Here is a 19,836-nt window from a genome sequence, read left to right as displayed (position 1 = left end):
TGATGTTGCATAACTTTTGGTGTGAGATGTGGAGCATGTTAAGACGCTTAAAACACAGTGCAAAGTTCTGACCCCATGCTGTTAGCGTTCAATGCTAAGTCTCCGTTCACGGAGCTCTGTAATGGTTGGACCAAATTTGTTCGCGTCTTCGGTACTGGCAAGTCAAGGGTAGCTTGAGCAATAAAGCTGCATGTTTAAATCGACCGAAGTTCTCCTTTAAGACAACAGGACATTATAAGCGCTAGTAAGATACTTGTCAACAGTGTATAGATGCTGATTTTCTGTCACAGCATTACAAACACAATTGGGTTTAAGAAAGTCAATACAGTTCTGAATAAGTGCATCATAAAAGATTTATTCAGCTTAATAAGGGATTATATTATTCTCACTTGAGCTCCAGTGGCTGCAAATATATGGGTAACTGCTAATAAATGTAAAACAGTATGTAGTAATGTAACATAAAGCAAAGGTAGTTTAGTTAGTTAAACTCAATAAAGGCTTTTGTTATACTATTATAAATAAGTATAATAAGTATAATAGGCTTTGGTTGATGTTTGTGCTTAAGCAGTTATAAACTGTAATAATGATATAATAGCTGATAAATGTGTTTATTGTGCTATTATGAACAAGTAAGTTAACCTATTAACTAACGCTAATTACAAGGACCTTAATATATCCTTTACCAATAGTACCATTTTCTATAAGCCCATGTCCCTAATGCATTATAACACATGCAGCGCTGTGTAATCCTAGTTCTACCCATATCTGGCCTGCTGTTTATTTATCTACATGCATCTGCAGCCGCACCGTCCAAACTTCAAGCTATCTTGTGCAGCAGACGCGATGTTGTGACGCAGCCAGTTATCTGCCGGCTTGCCGTCTTCCTGCCGCCCATGACCTTTTTGTCTGTTCACATGAAAAGCAACGACTTCAGTCAAATTACCACATGCTAAAAAAAAATCATACCTGAGCCATCAAGGTTATCCACGCTGTGACCAGGTGTGTATTCAAAGCCGCACAGGTTCTTTGACACCACTGCGTATCTCTCTTCCTCCTCCTCCTCCTCGTCCTCTTCAGAAAGGAGAGTGGCTCCCAAGTCGGAGCCCAGCGTGCCGGACATGAAGTCCATCGGAGGGATGGGGGTGCTGGACACGCTTGGACTGCTCTTCATGTGCCTAATCAATTGTAGGGAAAATACGGTGTATTAATGAACAAAATACGCTCGGAAAAAAGCAAACAGAGGTCGGATAGCGAGCGGGGGAAAACACTGCGGAGACTCAAGTTTTGAGAATGCAGAATCAGTGTATATTCAGAAAGGTAGCAAAGCAGAGACTGTGAATGCCTGCAGTGATTTCACTGATTACTTTCTCAGCGCCGCTGTGTGTTGTGCTAACACAATGGAGTTGTAATTGGACTGGATAAAGGATATCTGGATGGGCAGGGCTGTCACCAACATGCCTGTTATCTCCCCCACAGCTGTCCTCCATGATGGCTCACATCCCGCCATAGAGGAGATGCATGCATAATTACCAACTCTATTTACTGATGTCAGAACAGCATGTTAGACTAAACCCAGTCATTACCCTCCAACACGTGTCGCCACTGACTTGTCAAGTTTTCCAGTGCGCCATCAAAGGTGTAATCAATGGAGAGCTGTTTTTATCGCTCGCGAGAAAACATGGACTGCAGGTTTCGGGCTGACACATGTAAATACCGGCATTATAAGATGCTCGAACGTCGGTCATTGATATGCAAAACCCAAACTATCAACAGAATGGAATGAATAAAATTACAGGTATCGCTCCTACTCCGCCGCGCAAATATATTTGAACAGAATCGTGATGCATGCACGCGGCATAACCAGAAAAGACAACAAATTATAGAAAGGAAGGTCTTAGAAACTAGTTAACTGGAGCTTTCAGGCAACATCAGGCGAGATTTGCTCGTCTTTTGCTTATGTGACGCCTCCACAGGATCAGATTGCAATTCAGAGTTGGGGGTACAGTTACTACGTCCAGCAATGCATTACCACCAATTATTGACTTTTAATATGTATATAGGTATACTACCATTACTTTGAGGACAACAACGTAGACTATCATTATCTGTCCAGATTCATTATTAATCGTTTGATGCTTTGTCTGCCTGCACAAGGCTATATTGTTTATTTAAAAGGTCTAGGCTATATAATTGTTCTATATCATCATCACAGTATTGAAATATAAGCAGACGGTTCTAATCCACAGCATGTGAGCGCATGAACAGACCGGATCTGTGCTCCGGAGGAGAGCCTTAATAAGGCTATACAATATGACCGACTACTGGGTTTGTAATGAAAAGCAACACGCTTGAGCTTCTGTGCTTTGATTATTTGCTATGAAACAATACTACACTCTTCCATTTTATAATGCGTAGCTGCAATGTATCAGTAATGGACAGAAATACTGTCAAGTCGCTTAATACTTTCAAATGGAAGTAACTAGTAATATGTAATACCTTACATTTTGGAAGTAGCTTGCCCAACACTGCACACTAGTGTAAATAGGGACAGCTATACATATACTACACAAAATTGCTAACAAACATAAGCAATAGCAACAACACAAGACTTAGCAAGCCAGCTAGTAATAGCACAAAGCTAGCGGTGTAAACACCAAAGATCCCCTGATGCTTCATGCTCCCAGTTTGTTCTGATTAGAGTCTGCTGGTTGCACGGCTAACTAACTAGCTAACAGCAGCTACAGTAAACAGCAGTTAGTGGTTACTTTAGCAGCAAGTAGAGCTTCCTGTCCATCAGAAGATCTGCAGGGTTTTCTCCATAAAATGTCCCTTTTTTCGCTGATATAGTTGGTGGTGTGTCACTTCTCACCCGAGACTGAACCCAGGTCGCATAGTGCACGAACAGGCGGTAGATTCACAAATTTGGATTTAAACATGCACCGTTCTTCCTTTTGCAAGTCAGTGTGTCATTTTAAAGGTGCTGTGCGTGAGAATTGGCCACCTCTTGAATTGTAGCTGTTGTTAGCTAGTTAGCTTCGGAGTAAGCACTCCGTATTGGAGGCTTAAAGTGGTTTTATGAGAAAGGACGGGGCGGGGCTAACTGCTTAGCATGCTAACTTCAATAGATATCTCTGTAACAGAATACAAAGATCTCTTTGACATAACGCAAAAACTATCATTTCTAAAGAACTTGTTCATATCGTTCGTTAAATCTTTCAACTAAGATGCTTGCATGATGCACCTTTAAGGTAAAAAGTTACATAATGTTGCTTTAAACCTTCCTCACCATGCCTGCTTGGCCACCTCATATTGGTAAGCTCTGGTCAACTCATCCAAGTGGGCTTGTAAAATGGACTGCATTTCCTCGTGGTGGGCAGAGCTGAGGGAGGAAGACGAGGGCTGGCCGAAGGGAGCCGCTGCCGGCGAGGAGGACCTCCCTCTCAGTGGGGGGGTGGGACCCCTCTCCTCCTCCACCCCGTTGTCTAGATTCTGGTGGCGGTAGGTCTGGACGGACATGGGCGGGGCCCAACTGTTGCTGTCGTATCTGCCATTTGGGCAAAAATGATTCTGAATTAAAGGTTGAAGACAACAGGATAAATGTAAGGATCCTAAAAATACCAAAATATTACTTTTTACTATCACTTACAATCACTTTTTAAAGATAAATCTGACCAAGCTCATCCTTAAACTCTACTCTAAATGAAAATGTTGAGAATCCCTTTTTCCTCCACTGGCAATTTAATATCAGTCTGTTTTTCTATATTAAGAAAATGGGCAGCTGGAGGTCTGTTGAAGCGTTATGTGAACTGAAGCTCTTGACCAAGCGCTTCGATCGGGAAAAAAAAAACACACACCAACACACACAGAGCCTGGCCACAGGTGCAGGATAGTGTGACCTCTGTGTTTCCATGTGTTTTCCTCTCCCGACGTGTGCTTTTGTGTTTGTGTGCATCTCTTCCGGGGGGCCGAGATTGATGAGATATGAACGCGTCTTACCCTCCTCCGTGGTTTTCCTGAGGGTAGCGGTCAAGGTCGACCTCGGTACCAGGGAGAGGGTGCATGGGTGGCGGAGGCAGGGGCATGTTAGCCCAACATGTCCCATTTGATTTGGAGGCCTTTGTTCCACCCTTCACCTTCTTTTTCTTCCCAACCTTTGCACCTGGGGGGAGGTAAAGAGCGAGGGGGAAGTTAAGTCTTCTCTACACGATACTCAAGAAATCCCTGTGCGCCTCACACACAAACATTGTTCCGCGCCGAATCTACACACACTGCCCTTAAAGCTATCTTCCATCCGTCTATGCTATCTGAACGTTGTCAGAAACCGTCTCCCCCGCCCCGGTGTTCATTATTTCTCCTTTTTTGTGTGCTGACAGCGCATTAGGACTTTTTTTTCCTAAATGTTGACATTTCTTAAAGATGCATCAAAAAACCCGCGGCGAACCACTTTAAGTTGCTTTTCATACGGCTTCTTGCTGTACTTTATCTCTGGTAAAGCCTGACATTTAGCTCTAGCACACAGCCTATTGTGCGGACAGAAATGCCTCCACGACTTCACTAAATGTACATATACGCTGCATAAATAACACCGAACACTGAGGGACTTTTTTTTTTTTTTTTTTTTTTTCCTGCCTCTGCTAATCAAGTTAACCCCAAAGAAATGCGTCATGGTTGTGTGACATTTCTGGGCTAGATGAGCTCTGAGGGTAGAACTGTGATGAAGACGGAAGAGTAATTAAGAACATTATCCTAAGGGTCCGTTTTCAGTGAATGTGTAAATACATTTCAGCCTTTTTTTTTTTTTATTTTGCTCTTATTTTCCAACTCCTTTTGTAGTATTTTTCCTCCTACCTGAAATTTATTTTGGCAAAGCGTTGCTTTTACTGGGCATTCAAGCGCAGACACACAGTCTACCTACACACGAGTGCAGACATCAGACAAAAAAAAAATACAAAACCAGAAACGAGCTCTATTTTCATCGCGGCGCGTACCGCTGCCAGGGCGTCTGTCGGTGAGCGAGTAGCCCAGGTTTGCCATCTCCTGCTGGGCTTGGAGAGAAGCCTTCCAGCGGGGATCTGGCCGGTCCACGGCCAGCTCGTGGAAGCTGTTGGACTGGAGGATCTGAGTGGTGGCGTAGGGAGTGGGCTGACTGCCTCGCGCTGGGCTGCTGTAGCCCGCCTTCCCCATGAAGTCAATACTGCTGTAGATGGCACCATCAGACAGCATGGTGCCCGTCTTCTCCACCGCGGCCGACGGCAAAACATCTGAGATGAGCAGAGGAGAGCGACGGGAAACGAGGCGGGGGAGGGGAAAAAAAGGGAGAAGGGATCATGGAGAGATGCGCCGACATGAAGTTAACGATCTTTAAGGTCATTAACACTCCCCGCTGCTCTGGCACTCTGTATTAGTTAAATACAGGTCTCAAATGGACTTGATATAAATGAAAGTGATTATCTACAACCGTAATTAGCATGCAACACGCTGTGGGGGCCCGGTGGAGTGTTCACAAGAGGGATATTCAAACAGCGCTAACCTTCAGCTCTACTGTCTTGCACACATAAAGCCTGCAGCTCATCGGGGTTCCAATGGGCTGAGGGGGGAACACGCAAACACACAAACACATACACATACTTGAACTATCAATCTCGTACAAACTCGAAAAAGTATACACAATGGCAGGGCATGGGAAGGAGCGACAGGGTAAAAAAGTATATGCAAATACCACAACTTGAGACAAATATCAAGCTTGTCAAATCACATTAGTAAAGCAAAGCCCTCAAAGGCTCTTTTAATTTGTGTGCGTGTGTGTGTGTGTGTGTGTGGTCCTGTCACTGTGCTTCCCAATGGATGAGCGTCAAAACTGTCTGACCGGGCTACGCTAAAGCTTTATTTATCCCATCACCCCAGCCTGTTTACAGTTTCTTACCTCCCCGGCCAAAGTTGCCGCTGCCCTTCGGACTCCCTAAGCCGCCGTTGGCCGGGAGGCTCGTCGAGGGCCAGGAGTCGGCCAGCCAGGGCAGGCCTTGGTCCCCGGCTTTCAGCAGCCCTGGACGGCTGAGGGACAAAGAGAGGTGAGACGGAGAGCCGCCGACGTGGTTTTAAAAACATCGAGCCCCTGCGTCGCAGCGCCATCGCTCATTCTCTCTCCCTGCTGCATCAACAACAAATTGATGCGAAAACTCATTCAGCATATTCTCGCCCGCGGAGCAGCTCAGCGCGCGGGCGACAATAAACAACAGAGAGACATAAAATGGCAAGTCTATAAATCAGACTTCTGCCTCCCCCCCCTTAACTCCACCACCCCTAACTCTCCCCGGAGATACAAGGCAGGCCTAAATACACACTAAATCCACTTTAGAGCCTTAGCACAACAGAAATTTACATTTTAAATTGAGAATCATGGACAGCCTCTGGCAGATCAGCTACCCTGGTGCACCGTCTCCATAGCAACAGAGACAGCAAAAGCCCATTAGGTGGTTTAGGAAAAGCTACCGTGTCATTTTGTCTTAGTGAAATACAACGGTCATGAATACAGGCTTCGACTTCAAGGTAGGGAAAAGTTGTGGGGCAGCGATTCAGTGAGGGGGGGGGGGGGGTGGAAGGCAATTTACAACCACTTCGTATCAGCTGCTGTGAAAAAAAAAAAAGCGTTCACGTGCCTCGCGCGTCCTGTCGGCATATGTTTACTTAATGTGCAGCCACACAGTGAATTTTTCAACTGAGCCAGGATGTGTCGGGGGAATTTGTGCACAGCTGACTCGGTGATGGCTCAAAGGTGTTCAAACAATTACGTCAATAATTTCCATTTTAAAATAAATACCCCCACACACACACACACACACGCACACACACACACGCATTTACATACATTTACTCAGAAACACGTGCCATCAGGAGGCACAATGGCGCGAGTGCGAGTTGGGAGGAGAGGAACGCTCATGCACGCAGAGGAGTTAGGCAAGAAACTGTTTATTTTCAGGCCATTATTTGCATCATTTGTTCTAGCCCTGGGCTTATCTGCCCGTTTAGGTGTGGCGAAAAGGAACGAGGGAGTGAATAGGAATAAACAAAAAGGCCATCCAAGCACCGTTTTCCCCTTGTTTTTTTTTTGGTTCACGTTGAGAATTGAGTGGACACAAAGGATGGCTTCACTCGGTGTTTTTTCGGAGCTGGCCGGGTAATTCTCACGGCCGGCGGGTGGAGTCTCAAGGTCCAAAGCTTTGTTGGCGCGTCCCCGACACACGAGCCGCCACGGAATACTGTACGCCAACCCCTTTTTTTTGAGCAGCAACATTCATCACCTCTCCCCTCCTCCTCCCCCTCCTCCTCCCCCTCCTCCCACGACCCCCTCGCTCTGCCAACAACCTCGCATGAACCGCGTGAACAAAAAAACACAGCGGCCCACCTGCATTAATTGGTAGCACTCACTTCAAAGGAGTGATTAATGATTTCATCAAGTGTACATCAGCGCAAATCATACACTGATATGAGCAGGCGAGGGGGGTTGGTGGATGGAGAGTGGGTGGTGGTGGGGTGGGGGTGGGGGGGGGTGTATTGGAACACGTATGCAAATGGCGTTCATCACGACAGAACTCTTCATTACAGGTTATACAATGGGCTCGTGTCAGACCCCCCCACACTGCGTCGCGTGGCAGTCATGTGTCAAATGTCAGGCGCTGCGGTAGGGTTTCTTTTTTTTTTTTTTTTTCCTTTCCAAAAGTAAATTTACATTCTCACCTTCCGTTTCTGATCAGGCCTCTGTCTCTTTGGAACGTAACTTGGGAGAGAAAAAAGAGGGAGGACAGAGGAGAAAAGCAGTCCATTACAATTATTCCGTCCAAAAAAACGACTGATCCATTTGCGGCTGTCAAGAGCCAGACAGGCAGGCAGGCAGGCAGATATTTCAGTATACCATAATGCACATATGCACAGACATACCTGCACGAGTGAAGGTGAAGGACTGAACTGCAATTCAGAAGACAGGGAAATTGTTTGAAAGGCAGCCGGTGTCATGATGGAAACATTATGAAAGGAGACCTATTATGCTTTTTCATTTTTTTTCATTTCTTTCAGTGTGTCATATATAAAGGTTCTTGTGCAGTTAAAAAGACCAGAAAGTAAAAAAAAAAAGAAAAGAAAGTCAAGGTCCACACCTACAGAGGCTCCTTTCTCCCACAGAAAACACTGCTCCTGAAACGCCTCGTCAGTGGCCCCGACTTTACATCGCACTGCGTCACCATGTTACAATTTACGCATAGCGGCTAGTTTGTCATGTGAGAACAGATTGAAGCACAGCCTCTCTGGTGCTGTTAGCGGTGCTGGGTCAGGCGTGTGTGAGCTGACCAATCACAACAGACTGGCTATTTAGGAAAGGGGGGATTTAAAGAGACAAGCACTAAAAATTTGGGAGTTTTTTGAGCACTGATGCTTTCCAATAGCAACCCAAAATAAAGCTTTGAACCCAGAAAATGAGCATAATATGCCTCCTTTAAAATCAAAAAGATGCAGCCATATGAAACAAACAATACGTTCATGTAATCAGGTGCGGAAATGAGAACCGAGGCCTTTCATCTTTGCTTTGTTTGTACATTTATCACCGGAGGTATGTCAGCAGCGATCACATTTTAATGAAACTCGTGGGTAGTAATGAATCCAACTGCTGCGTGCCAGCAGTTTCTGAAAAGCGCTGATTGCCTTGAGGGGATAAAGTTCAAATGAAGGTGACACATTTGACCCCACTTTGCCCCTGAGGGAGGGGAGGGGAGGGGGGGGGGGAGAGTCTGCATCAATTTATTTCATTATTTCTTCAATTCTACAAATTGGTAGAGAGGAATGAGAGGTTCTATTCTGAAATGAATCTGACAACAATCTAACAAACGCGCCACGTCAACGCAAAGCAGAGGACAGGTAATGCCTGCCTTTTAAGCGTTCCGATATGACTGTAATATAGCTGGAGTTAGTTCAAGGAAATCAAATGACGTTTTATATTCGAACCGTTCCGGTGAGAATTTGCAATATTTTTGTCCTCTGAAAATGGAAATGCAGTGTTTTGGAATTAAACTCTTCGATTTGTTTTGAGAGAAGGGATCAGAGACGCAGCACTCAATCATGTAAATCCCTATTGAATTAGGAAATCACAGCACTCTCTTCCCCAAGTCACTGCTATGAAAGCTCCAACACACATTATGGTAATGGCGCACGGCTATATATGTTTGACTCGCAGAGGGGATACGAATATTTCAGACGTAAACCTAGACGCGCCGCGTGTTAATGCGCAAACAACACCGGCCGTGGTCTGATAATGGAAGGGGATGTTAAATTACTTATCTCGCGTGAATGTCGAGGTGCGGCGCTGATGGAACTCAGCACAGTTGATGCACATCAGTGCACAGTGAATTAAAGTCAATAGGGCCTATTTCCATCGGCGCTGAATACATTTCCTTTGTTCTGCGTTTTAGCCGGCTCAAATGGAGTTGCATCTGTGATGACATCAGTTTTTTTTTCCATCGGAGGGAGAGACCTAGCGTGCTTCGAGATTCCGTGTCGATGCAGAACCATGTAAATTGATTTTTTTTTTTTGTCTTTTTACCTGCATAGTTGCTGAGGCCCTTCCTCTTTTTTCTCCTCCAGTACAGCCAGGCACTGAAGCCCATGAGGACAATCCAGCAGGCCCCTCCCAGACCGGCGATGAAGGCCGGCTGCTTCACCACGTCCGAGATGCTATTGTTGCCCTCCGATCCCGTCATTATGTCCCTCAGCTCTGCACCTGGGGGCACGCGCGCACACGGGGGAGGGGAAGATGGGCAAGTGAATGGCTGCATGTCAATTCTACTGCATCAGAATGGACAAATGATTATATTCGAGAAGTTGTTGTGAATGAAAATCATTTGGAATTAAAAAAAAAAATCGATTCCATCTCCACTGCGGTACAAAACACGTCTCAAATGTGACCCAAACAAACAAAGAGAGAAAAAAAACCCCAAAATGAATACAAATGTGACAAAAGAGGACAATGTGAATAAAAATAAACTAACAAAAACCAACCAAAAAACTATTACCAGGGTATTAGTGCGCCTAGGGGTTCGTGTTTTTTGGGATTGCTCAGCTAAGGCTCGGTTAAGGGAAAAAAGGGATAACTAACAAACAGCAAAAGACCAATTGTTCAGCTCAAATAATGGATTTTATAAAGGGAATCAAGACGGCATATATCCAACACAAAGACATGTGGACCACAGGAACAGACAAAAGATGAGGGGGGCAACTGTGTTACAAGCGAAAAAAAAACAAAAAAAAAAAACAGCATCAGTATATCCAATATGTAGGCAGAGTAAATCAATTCAGCAGTGCACTTATCAACTTGAGCTGCAAGACACGAGATTGACAGAGCAGCTCTGACAGAGTTTGATTTTCTGTTGTGGCTACTGTGCTGTGAAATTAGATTCACAGTCTCCAGCAGGAACACCACCGCAGCGGCACCCCCACCCACCCACCCCATCATTAAGCCCCCCAGTCCGCAGGCCTGTGTTTCCCTTTCCCCCGGCGCGTTAAGGGTGTTATTATATATCAGTCAAAAGTCACAGATGAAGAGCATCTGGCCTGGGCTCCCTTATTGATTCTGGGCTTATATACTCTGGGCATCTTTTAGCTATTTGATAAGATGTGATAGTCTGATAAGCTCCTACAAAAACACTGTCTACTTTGTTAGCGCCAGCTGCCCACATATTGAAGAGGATTATTGATATGGCTAACAGTACTTGGCACCGTGTTACCAGACACTACACTTAATGAAACGCTATTGATTCCTCAGTCGACGTCTGCGTTGTAAAGCGCAATCTTCTTTCTTCAAGTGCAATAAATTGATAAATCATTTTTTTCAGACCCCCCACACCCCCACAGCTCCCTTCCCCAATCTGTGATGGACACCCAGGTCCCCCCATTATGAGGTCATTTCATTTGACTCAAGGTTCGGTGTGTTTGCGCGAGAGTGGATTACCTAAAATGATGAGCTGGGCTTTGCTCTTGACCCCCACTCCCGCGCTGGTGCCCGCGGCCACCTCCACGCGGTACTGCACTCCAGCCTGCAGCCCCCCGACCACCACCGAGCGGATGGTCGCGTCCACGGACTTGTTGACATGAAAGCGGGTTTCGTTGGCCAAACACCAGATCTGACAGAGACGGACACGCCGGGGAGAATTCATTGTGAGGTTGTGCAGCTCGTTGCTAAAATATTCAGTTTGTGTGCGAGCGTCGGGTGCGGGGGGTTTGATCCCACCTTGTACTCCTGGATGATGCCGTTCTGCTGGTCGGTGGGAGGCGGGTCCCACGACACGCTGATGGATGTGCTGTTATGGCTCCCGACCGTCAACACCGTCACCTGCTGCGGAGGCGCGCCGGGTGCTGATGGGCCAGAGGGGTGGGTTAAGAGATAAAAAAAACAAAACACAGGCAACACATGAGACAAAAGAGTAAAACAATTCAGAATACTGTTTTGAACAGAAAAGTGAGCGTCTCCTGTTTTTTTTTTCTTCTTTTTTATCACGTCAAGAAAGGATTTGTCTCACTCACTGCCTCGCTTCATATTCATACAGCGCGCCATCCATACAACAAGGTATTTTCTAAGCCAGCGTGGCAGATGGCTACCAGAGCACTTCATCTCAATTTCACAATCTTAACGGTAGGAATGTTTTTGTATAACTTGGAAGCACTGGGACTTGAAAAAACACACACCGCTCGTCCATTATATTTCCCGGAGTTTCAGGACTGGCATCCCATCTTACAAAGCATCTGAGGTCCAAATTCTGCTTTGCTAATCTCGCAAATGATAGCCGTTCCAAGCAGATGAGCAAGTTTCGATGTGAGTGGAACTTCCTCTGCCAAGAATATAAATGGCTGAGCTCAGTAGCTGACATCACTTCCATAATGGATTGGAGCCATTAAGGCCACGCGTAAAGGCTTCCAAAGTAGCCGCGTCTCATTTTTGCATATCTCATCTGAATCAGGACGGTCAATGTCCGTGTCCCGTAATGAAGAAGCCGGGGGTTGGTTTGTCAACAGAATTTCGACGCTGTGCTTCCACGTTGCCAAATTTGAAGCTCCTCTGTAATGGGTCCCATTAAAACCATCATTGTGTTCTGACGGAGCGGATGAAGTAACTACCCCGAACCCAATTAAGGAGCCGCAAAATAATAATGCTGTGTGCGGCGTAATGTGAGCAAGGCTCTGAGCGCCACACAGGTGCAGAGAGGCCAGAACAGGTGGGCTGCGGCGGTTTTGTCCTGTTCGCCACCTGGCCGGAGAGCGACACGGTTACTGTGGCTCAAAGTCTCCAGATGGGATTGGTTCCGTGGAGTGGAGAGTGCACGGCGCTTGTGTTGGTAGATCGGAGTAATAAAGCCTGTGTCAGTCCTGAGACCGACCTCTGACGTTCGTGCGACACCTGGACATCTGGCTCAGTCACTCTTGAAATAAATAAAAAGCAAAGACAAAAGATGTTTCTTTGAGCTAGAACGATGAAACGAACCCTGTGTGATTTAACCCGCGCCTAAAAAGAGAGGCTCTAAACAGATGTGGCATGTCGGCGAAATATCTGACAGCTCGCCAGCACAGAGGAATCAAATCTGCCACATGAGAAGCCGTCTATTTCTATTACATTTAACAAAATTGACCCAACCCCACTTCGAGGATATCTGTATTCAGCCATTTAAACTGTATTGACTTTCTGATGTAATTGCTGTTAAACCGACTCGCACAGATGTACCGTCGCAGCACAGTGACAACTACACTGCTCGGAAAGTGAATGACTTATTAATAACAGGCACGCACTCCATGCGCACTGGACACAAATCATTTTAAAGGAGGCCTATTTTTCTTTTCCATTTCCTTCAGTGTTTTTATTAATGTTCTTGTGTCTGTGAAAGATCTACACCGGCAGGAGCTCCTCTCTCCCACAGAGAACCCTGCTCCCGAAACGCCTCGCCAGTTGTTCCGCCTTTACTTCCGTGACTTTGTGACGTCACACTACGCCACAGAGTCGTGCATTTGCATAATTTATGCCTCGCGGCTAGAATTGATTTAGCGCAGCTGCTCTGTTGTTGTTGTTAGCGGTGCTGGGTCAAGCAAGTGTGAGCTGATCAATCAGAGCAGACTGGGTATTGAATGGAGGGGGGGCTTTAAGGGGCATGAGCTAAAACAGATAGCATAGTGTTTCAGACTGAGGGAGGAAAACAATGTGTTTTTTCAGTATTAAAGCATGTAAACTTATTCTAGTAGTAACCCGAAATAAAACGATGAAACTGTAAATGAGCATATTATGTCTCCTTTAATGACATAAAAACTCATCCTACTCTTCTGATGAGCAGCGTCGGTGCTGACATACCATTCGGCAAGGACACAATAATCTTAACTCCGCTAACAAACAATTAACAAGTTAAAACGCGCGTGGACTGAAGTGGAACGAAGTCAACCCTATTTCATCTGGGATTTTCAATCAACATTCTGAAAAAAACAAGCGCCGTCTTTGTGGCTCCCTGGCTCATAGTTTCGAGCAATCCATCATTTATTGTGTCGTCCAAATTCCACAAAATTAAATCATCGTCATAAATCTGTCGAAGGAAAAAAAACAAACAAACAAAAAAACATCCAGTGGGCTTCCACCCATGTTGGAGCGTTCTCGAGTTAACGGAACCTCAGCCAGGAACAGTTTATCTAGCATTTGTCTTTTTGATTCGATTTCCTGAGGAAAAAAATAGCGCATGGACAGTTCGGCGGCCGAGCTGCAGTAGCCAGATGTTGGACTTTTGCACTAGCACATGGACACAGAATAATAAACTACGGCTTGAAATGACAAAATGTTCAATTGTGGCAAAGCTAGACAGCTGGATTGTCACCACAGTTTGCGGGCTCGGGCCAGAAGCGAGATGTCTACAGGCTTTTTTTTCAAATAGCTTTCAACAAACCACAAACTAATTCCAAGTACTGGCAGTTAAATCTCATAATCACTTGGGGTTAAATTGCATTTTTGTGATTATTTCAAAGGTTTTTGTGTTCCTTTTGTCAAAACACTGAGTCGTGAATAGTGCTCGCCGCTGCAAACAGCAAGAAAGCTGGGAATGTACTACATTGAACTACATACACTTCATAGCTGCTTCATGCAATTCCCGATAGACAGCTGTACGCATAGAATATCAGCAACTGTTACACAGTGTTTCGTGTATATGAGTGGAATGAACAATAAAGAAAAATAGGACGACGGCAAAAAAACGGGAGAGGAGACCGACAGAAATCTCGATGGAAAAGAGGAGATTTAAATATAACTATAAATACGCGTTGTTTTTTTATCGCGAGCTATTGTGAAAGCAATATCGGCCGCGCGAGCTCCCGCGTTTCCAAATGCCATTCTGACTGGTGCTGTTTCAGCAAACTGATGGAGCTTGCCCAGTCAGTCAGAGGTTTACATCGGGAGAAGACAGGAACCATTAAGTGTAGTTCTGCAATTTCCGCATGTACAAGAGCAATCCCAGAGGATGAATAATGGCTGCGATACCAGTAATGACTCAGGATAACATTGCAATAAATGGCCACAACAGCAGAAAAAGGTCAAAGTGCGCGCTCTCAATAATGTGACTAATACTGATATTCAGGCTGATGAACACGGTAGCTGGAGAGTAATTTTGAGCAATTAATGCTCCCAGCGACTGAGGGAACGTTTTTGTTTTTTTTCTTTCGTTTTTTCTTTTTTTACTCACAGCTGTGCAATTAAAAAAAAAGGCACTTAAGCTGCTTAATGTCCCCAATATACAGGGAATAGAGTGGTAGACGTAACCTGCAATGCAAATGAGTGCATCGATTAAGCTAATTCATTCATGAATTGGTAAACATTTTCATGTCAACGTACCAGTCTGTATGTGACAGTCGTGTAAGGTAAATGTATGTCTGGCAGGATCATCAGGGCGCTCTGTTCTGCACAGGATGGCCTTGTCTTGTCTCCTCACTGACCCTCCCGCTCTCGTCTCATAATATCAGTATATCATCTTAACGGCTATATCTGGCCGGGCACTCTGGCACTCCGTAGCATTTCCTTTGATTTGCCACGAGCACTACTGGAAAGCCTCAGGATCCTATGGATGTCAGTGATGACGGTGAAGTCAAACAGCCCCACCGCCCCTGGCCACATCGCTCTCAGCGACGGCCCGGCGCGGGGGGTTGCGAGGATCATTAATCTTAACACGCAATTTGCCCCCGTATGCAGTCGGACACGTCGGCCTCTTCGACCTCCGAGGCCCCAAAGACGCCCTCTGCTAGGGGCACCTTCCAAACCTGCCTTTGACGGATATCCAATGTTTTCTCTTGTAATTCCGCACATCAGCACATTTCGGGGCTCCAGAGTATCTGCAGATCAAGCCAATTTTTTCCCCCGTCCATGATGCCTCGTTTCCAGGATCCAAGTAACTAGAGGCTGCGCACCGGTCCGCAAAGACCTCTGGCAATCCTGTGTGGCCGTTTTAATTGGGCTACGGTGAGGTGAGTTTCCTCTGTTCCTCCACCGGCTCCGTCCCCTGTTTCACAGCCTGTTCAGAGTCCAAATCTTCCTACTGGGAGGAAGATGCATTAATGACCCCCCAGCATGGCTCGCTCTCAGCAGAGGCCGTGTTCAACACAGTCCAGCTGATGCAGCAGTTGAATGCAACTACATGAAGAAGTTGGCCCAATCAGCGGGCGAAAAAAAACACAACTTTTTATTTTAGTGCAAGCATGCAATTTTGGTTCTCTCCACTGGAAATACAAGTCTGACAAAAACAATCTCAATTCCAGCTTTTTCTGAGCTTTCGACCTCAACACGTGTTCCCCATCTGTGGAGGGAATTTGCTCAGTTGTTACGCAGATGCAGCTGCGACCGTCATCCGGACCTTATCTACAGGGCGGCCGCTTTCCTCTGATCTCCGGCTCGGGGTGGGAAGCTCAAAGGATGGGATAATACTATGCTACCGTGTGCCAGGGTTTGAAGACATATAAACGCGGGGAACCTGACAGTTTGGTATCATTTCAACACTTCTTCAAATGATGACAAACTATAGAAAAGATCTGGAGGGATATCGAGCCAAATTTCAAGGTAAAACCACATTCGGCCAACGTTAGCAATCGGACTGCGCGGCAGAGGGGACAAGTGTTATCGCCAATGAGTTTCATTGGCGATTTAGACTGTCGGTGTGAGTGTGTGTGTGTGTGTGTGTGTGTGTGTGTTGGTTAAGGCAAATCATATCACGCAGGTCTGCTTGGTGTCTGACGGAGACATGGCAGCAGGGGTCCGCAGAGGAGCAGGGAGAGAGTTGAGCTTATGTCAAAAGAGACAGTTCCTGCCCTCCCCCTTTACCCACCGAACCCCACAGAGGCACTGGCTTGTCAAAGACCCCCACTGCGCTGTCTGGGAGACCTGTTTTCACACACAGGGGACATGGCACTGCAGCAGTGCGCCTGTGTGGGTGGCTGTACTTGAAATGCCATTATCCATTACTATCTAGCCATGAAGCCATTACTAGCGGCAACTAAATATAAAAGTGGGTAGAATCATTTACACAAGAGCGTCCGCTCATGCATAAGTAACCGAATCTTACATTTCTTGCAACATAAAGTCAGCTGAGAAATGGATTTTTTTTTTGGGGGGGGGGGGGGGTCGGGAAATGGGAATTCATTTGTCGCTTACCTTCTTCCATGGTGCGCGCTGTCATGGACTCGCTGTCCGCGCCCTGGAACTCATTGAAGTATGGCCGCACTTTAATCTCATAGACGATGCCTTTCTTGAGACCGGAGAGAGTTACGTCCCTCTCGGAGGCAACCTTCAAGTCCTGTATCTGCCACGGCCCCGGGGAGGGGAGACCTGACGTCTGCCGGAACAGGACACGGTAGCCTTGAATAAACTGGGATGGATTCTCCACCTGCGAGAAGAGGGAGACGGAGAGAGAGAGGGAGAGTGGGATGAAGACATGCTGCACGGTAATGATGTGGGAGGCTTCATACATCTGTGCCTGAGCTGCTTTGGAGCTCTTTGGATCGGCATTCAGTTTGCGTCCTCTGTCAGAGACAATGCGCGCTTGGTTAATTGTACAGTTTAATTAGCAGCGGGGAAACAAGAAGCCGTTAAGTGTGTTGCGGTGTGTTTCCCAACGCCGAACAGCAATCCTGAGTCAGAGACTTTCAGCAGAGTCCTGAGATCAAAATACTCGTGATTTTTTTATTTTTTGCTCTTCGCGCGGTAAAATATGTAACAGGTACAACTCACAGCAATGGCTTGTTAACAAGGACAGAAGCAAGAAAATGCTTTTACAAGTGATATAAAAGTGGCTGTTTATTATCAGACCAGTCCTAATACGTTACGATGGATCCCCTTTCTTCTCCCTGTCTTGCTTGTAAAAAGAAATTCACATGTTTGAAGGCGCGCATCAAAATAAATTACCCTCCTCTGTGTTCACTTTCTTCTTAGAGGAGAGCTGCAGGACTGATCGAGACTGACTGTCAAACTCGTACAGAGTGGCGAAAACCTTGCACGGGAGTTACTGTAACGTGAAACGGAGCGCCTCTCTCCGATCGCAGTAGCTACTGTCAGTTTAGAAATGGAGGCCGCCGATATAAACATACGGCTGGCCTCCAGGACAGCACGGAAGTTCCGCAGAGCCCCCTTTCTAATCGACAGGTAGGGAGCAAGAAATCTATCTATCTTTAACTTTGTTCACTGCCTGTTTTGTCTCATTTCTGGCGAATAAATTACTCTCAAAACGCGAGCGGAGGGAGGCGGAGAGAGAGAGTCTGTCACCATAACTGAACCAAAAATGTGCGCAAAAAGAACAATCACTCACAACTACTAGTCAAAAGACAACCAGATGACCTGATGAGCACAAGATGCACAAGGCCGACCTTCTGATAAAGATATATAGATAGAATAGATAAATATGGCGGCTATTGGGGATACTGACTCTCCGTTTCTCTCTCTCTCTCTCTCTCGGTAACGTCACGCACACGACTCACAGCTTGAAAAACATCTTAAAAATTCATTTGCAAAAAGACTCCACGATACTTCGGCTCAGCATGCCTCCGGTCCTACAATACACTGGCGGAAAACCCAGAGCGCGCGTGACGACTTGCTGCCCAAAATGAAGAGAGAGCGAGAAAGAGCAGCTGGCACCTGTAGTGCATAGTGCAGAAAATTAGTCCTGAAACCGTTTCGAATATCCAGAATCAATATGTATTGGAAAGTACTCCAAGTACTGCCATGTTTGGGTGGAAGATGAAATCTAGGATGTGGGTTATTGTTACACCTGTCTGTGGCTGCGTTCCCACCTAACATTAGCCAGTAACAGATTGTCCAATTAAAGTTTACTGAAATATTTACTCCGGTCCAACTGTTCCCACAGGGCGACAAAGACTCCGGACCGAATCCAGCAGCGCACACAAACAACGTTAATACAGAAACCTTTGCTTGACACCGTGTAATAAATGAGTGTTTTCTGCCGAACGGGGCCCGGTCAAATTCAGATCGACCCCAAACCAGTTTATCCCGTCGCCGTGTCAGTCTGCAGGCAGCGTTGCAGTACACGGCTGTCGTACCGACGAGCATGAAATAACAGACTAGTGTAAGCCCATCCTAGGTGTGTCATTAACCTACAGCAGCAGGCAACAGGGACACCTTGCCAACAGACAGAAATAACATTTCCCAGATAAAGGGCTGACTGCAAACTGCCTCCAGAAGTGACACATGTACCTCCTAATGGTGATATATTTGTCCCGAATAGAAACATTAGTCTTGATTCCTGCATCACCTCAAACCATTCTAAATTGATGGAGCACCGGCTGTTCCGACTATGAATCCCACAGTGTTTACTCGGCGTGTGTGCCAGCAAATCCGAACCGTAGCGATGCGCCAAGTATAAAGTTCTCAAACAAGCTTAAACGCGGCTGTTCGAGAGTTGTTCGCTGCTCTGAGGGTAAAAGAACCACAGCTTCCATAAACCGCTGTCAATTTTTGCAAATGGCGTGAGTACTCACAGTCCACGTGACCTGCACTGAAGTGGAGCTGAGCACCACGGGGTTATGCATGCTGACCACCACGTCGCCCAACTCCTTCTGCACGCGACGATGGTCCACTCCCTGAGCCGTGGGACTGATGTCTGCAGCGAGAAAGCAAATGCAGGCATGTAGAGTGGAACGGTGACGCTACTCACTAAGAAGCCATTACAATCAATTTTCTTATTTATGTACCTTGGGTCCGGACAGGCTCAGACATGGGGCTGGGGTCGCCGAGCCCTTGAGCATTGACTGCCCTGATGATAAATAGGTAGACGGTGTTGGGTCGTAGGTCCTTGACTGTGAACTCGGTGGTCTTCACATGGTCTGCCACCGTCTGCCAGCTGTTACTCACCGACTGACTGTAGAAAGAGCGTGATTAAATCCTACTTATGAGGAAGAATCTTTTTTCCTTCTATAGATAATAACCTAGGCACGCTCCTACAGCAAAAATGACATGTCACACAGTGATGGCATGCCATGCTCGCTTGTGAAGTCTTTTGAAATACTTCCTGTCATCATTAAAAAGAATAATTAGAATAACAATCATCCATGTCTTTGCGGTCCTTTTAGTCAAGTATTTGTTAAGGGAAGCAAAAAGCTAATTCTTGCATGCCAATCATTCTCCTGCTTGAAGTGAACCAGATAATTAGCGTTCAAATTTAAACAGCAGAACATTCGTCACTCTCGGAAAATGAATTGTGAAACTGTAAGGGATAATCCATCCTGCATATTCTGGGTTGAAACTGTTCTAGGTTGATTGAATTGCCCACAGAAAAAAACACC

At 46.0% G+C, this 19,836-nt stretch overlaps 1 protein-coding gene across 4 annotated transcripts in view; it reads right to left on the bottom strand.

Annotated features, from left to right (window-relative positions):
• The window catches only part of LOC115594597 (roundabout homolog 2-like), an 88,838-nt gene that overhangs the window by 5,257 nt on the left and 63,745 nt on the right, over positions 1–19,836 (bottom strand). For 2 of the 4 annotated variants that reach the window (XM_030438763.1, XM_030438764.1), the window contains 14 exons: positions 19,246–19,412; positions 19,033–19,154; positions 16,697–16,928; positions 11,270–11,394; positions 10,991–11,162; positions 9,587–9,763; positions 7,936–7,962; positions 7,735–7,774; positions 5,924–6,051; positions 5,531–5,587; positions 4,989–5,261; positions 3,997–4,159; positions 3,287–3,544; positions 967–1,175 (listed from right to left, as the gene is read on the bottom strand). In XM_030438763.1, coding sequence (XP_030294623.1) covers positions 967–1,175; positions 3,287–3,544; positions 3,997–4,159; positions 4,989–5,261; positions 5,531–5,587; positions 5,924–6,051; positions 7,735–7,774; positions 7,936–7,962; positions 9,587–9,763; positions 10,991–11,162; positions 11,270–11,394; positions 16,697–16,928; positions 19,033–19,154; positions 19,246–19,412 — 2,150 coding nt within the window. The remainder of the gene's footprint in view (positions 1–966; positions 1,176–3,286; positions 3,545–3,996; positions 4,160–4,988; positions 5,262–5,530; positions 5,588–5,923; positions 6,052–7,734; positions 7,775–7,935; positions 7,963–9,586; positions 9,764–10,990; positions 11,163–11,269; positions 11,395–16,696; positions 16,929–19,032; positions 19,155–19,245; positions 19,413–19,836) is intronic. The other 2 variants (XM_030438765.1, XM_030438766.1) reach the window with 1 other exon arrangement.

Source organism: Sparus aurata, chromosome 13 (assembly GCF_900880675.1).
Source record: "Sparus aurata chromosome 13, fSpaAur1.1, whole genome shotgun sequence".
NCBI classification, from domain to species: Eukaryota; Metazoa; Chordata; class Actinopteri; order Spariformes; family Sparidae; genus Sparus; species Sparus aurata.
This window is presented reverse-complemented; position numbering and strand designations above follow the sequence as displayed.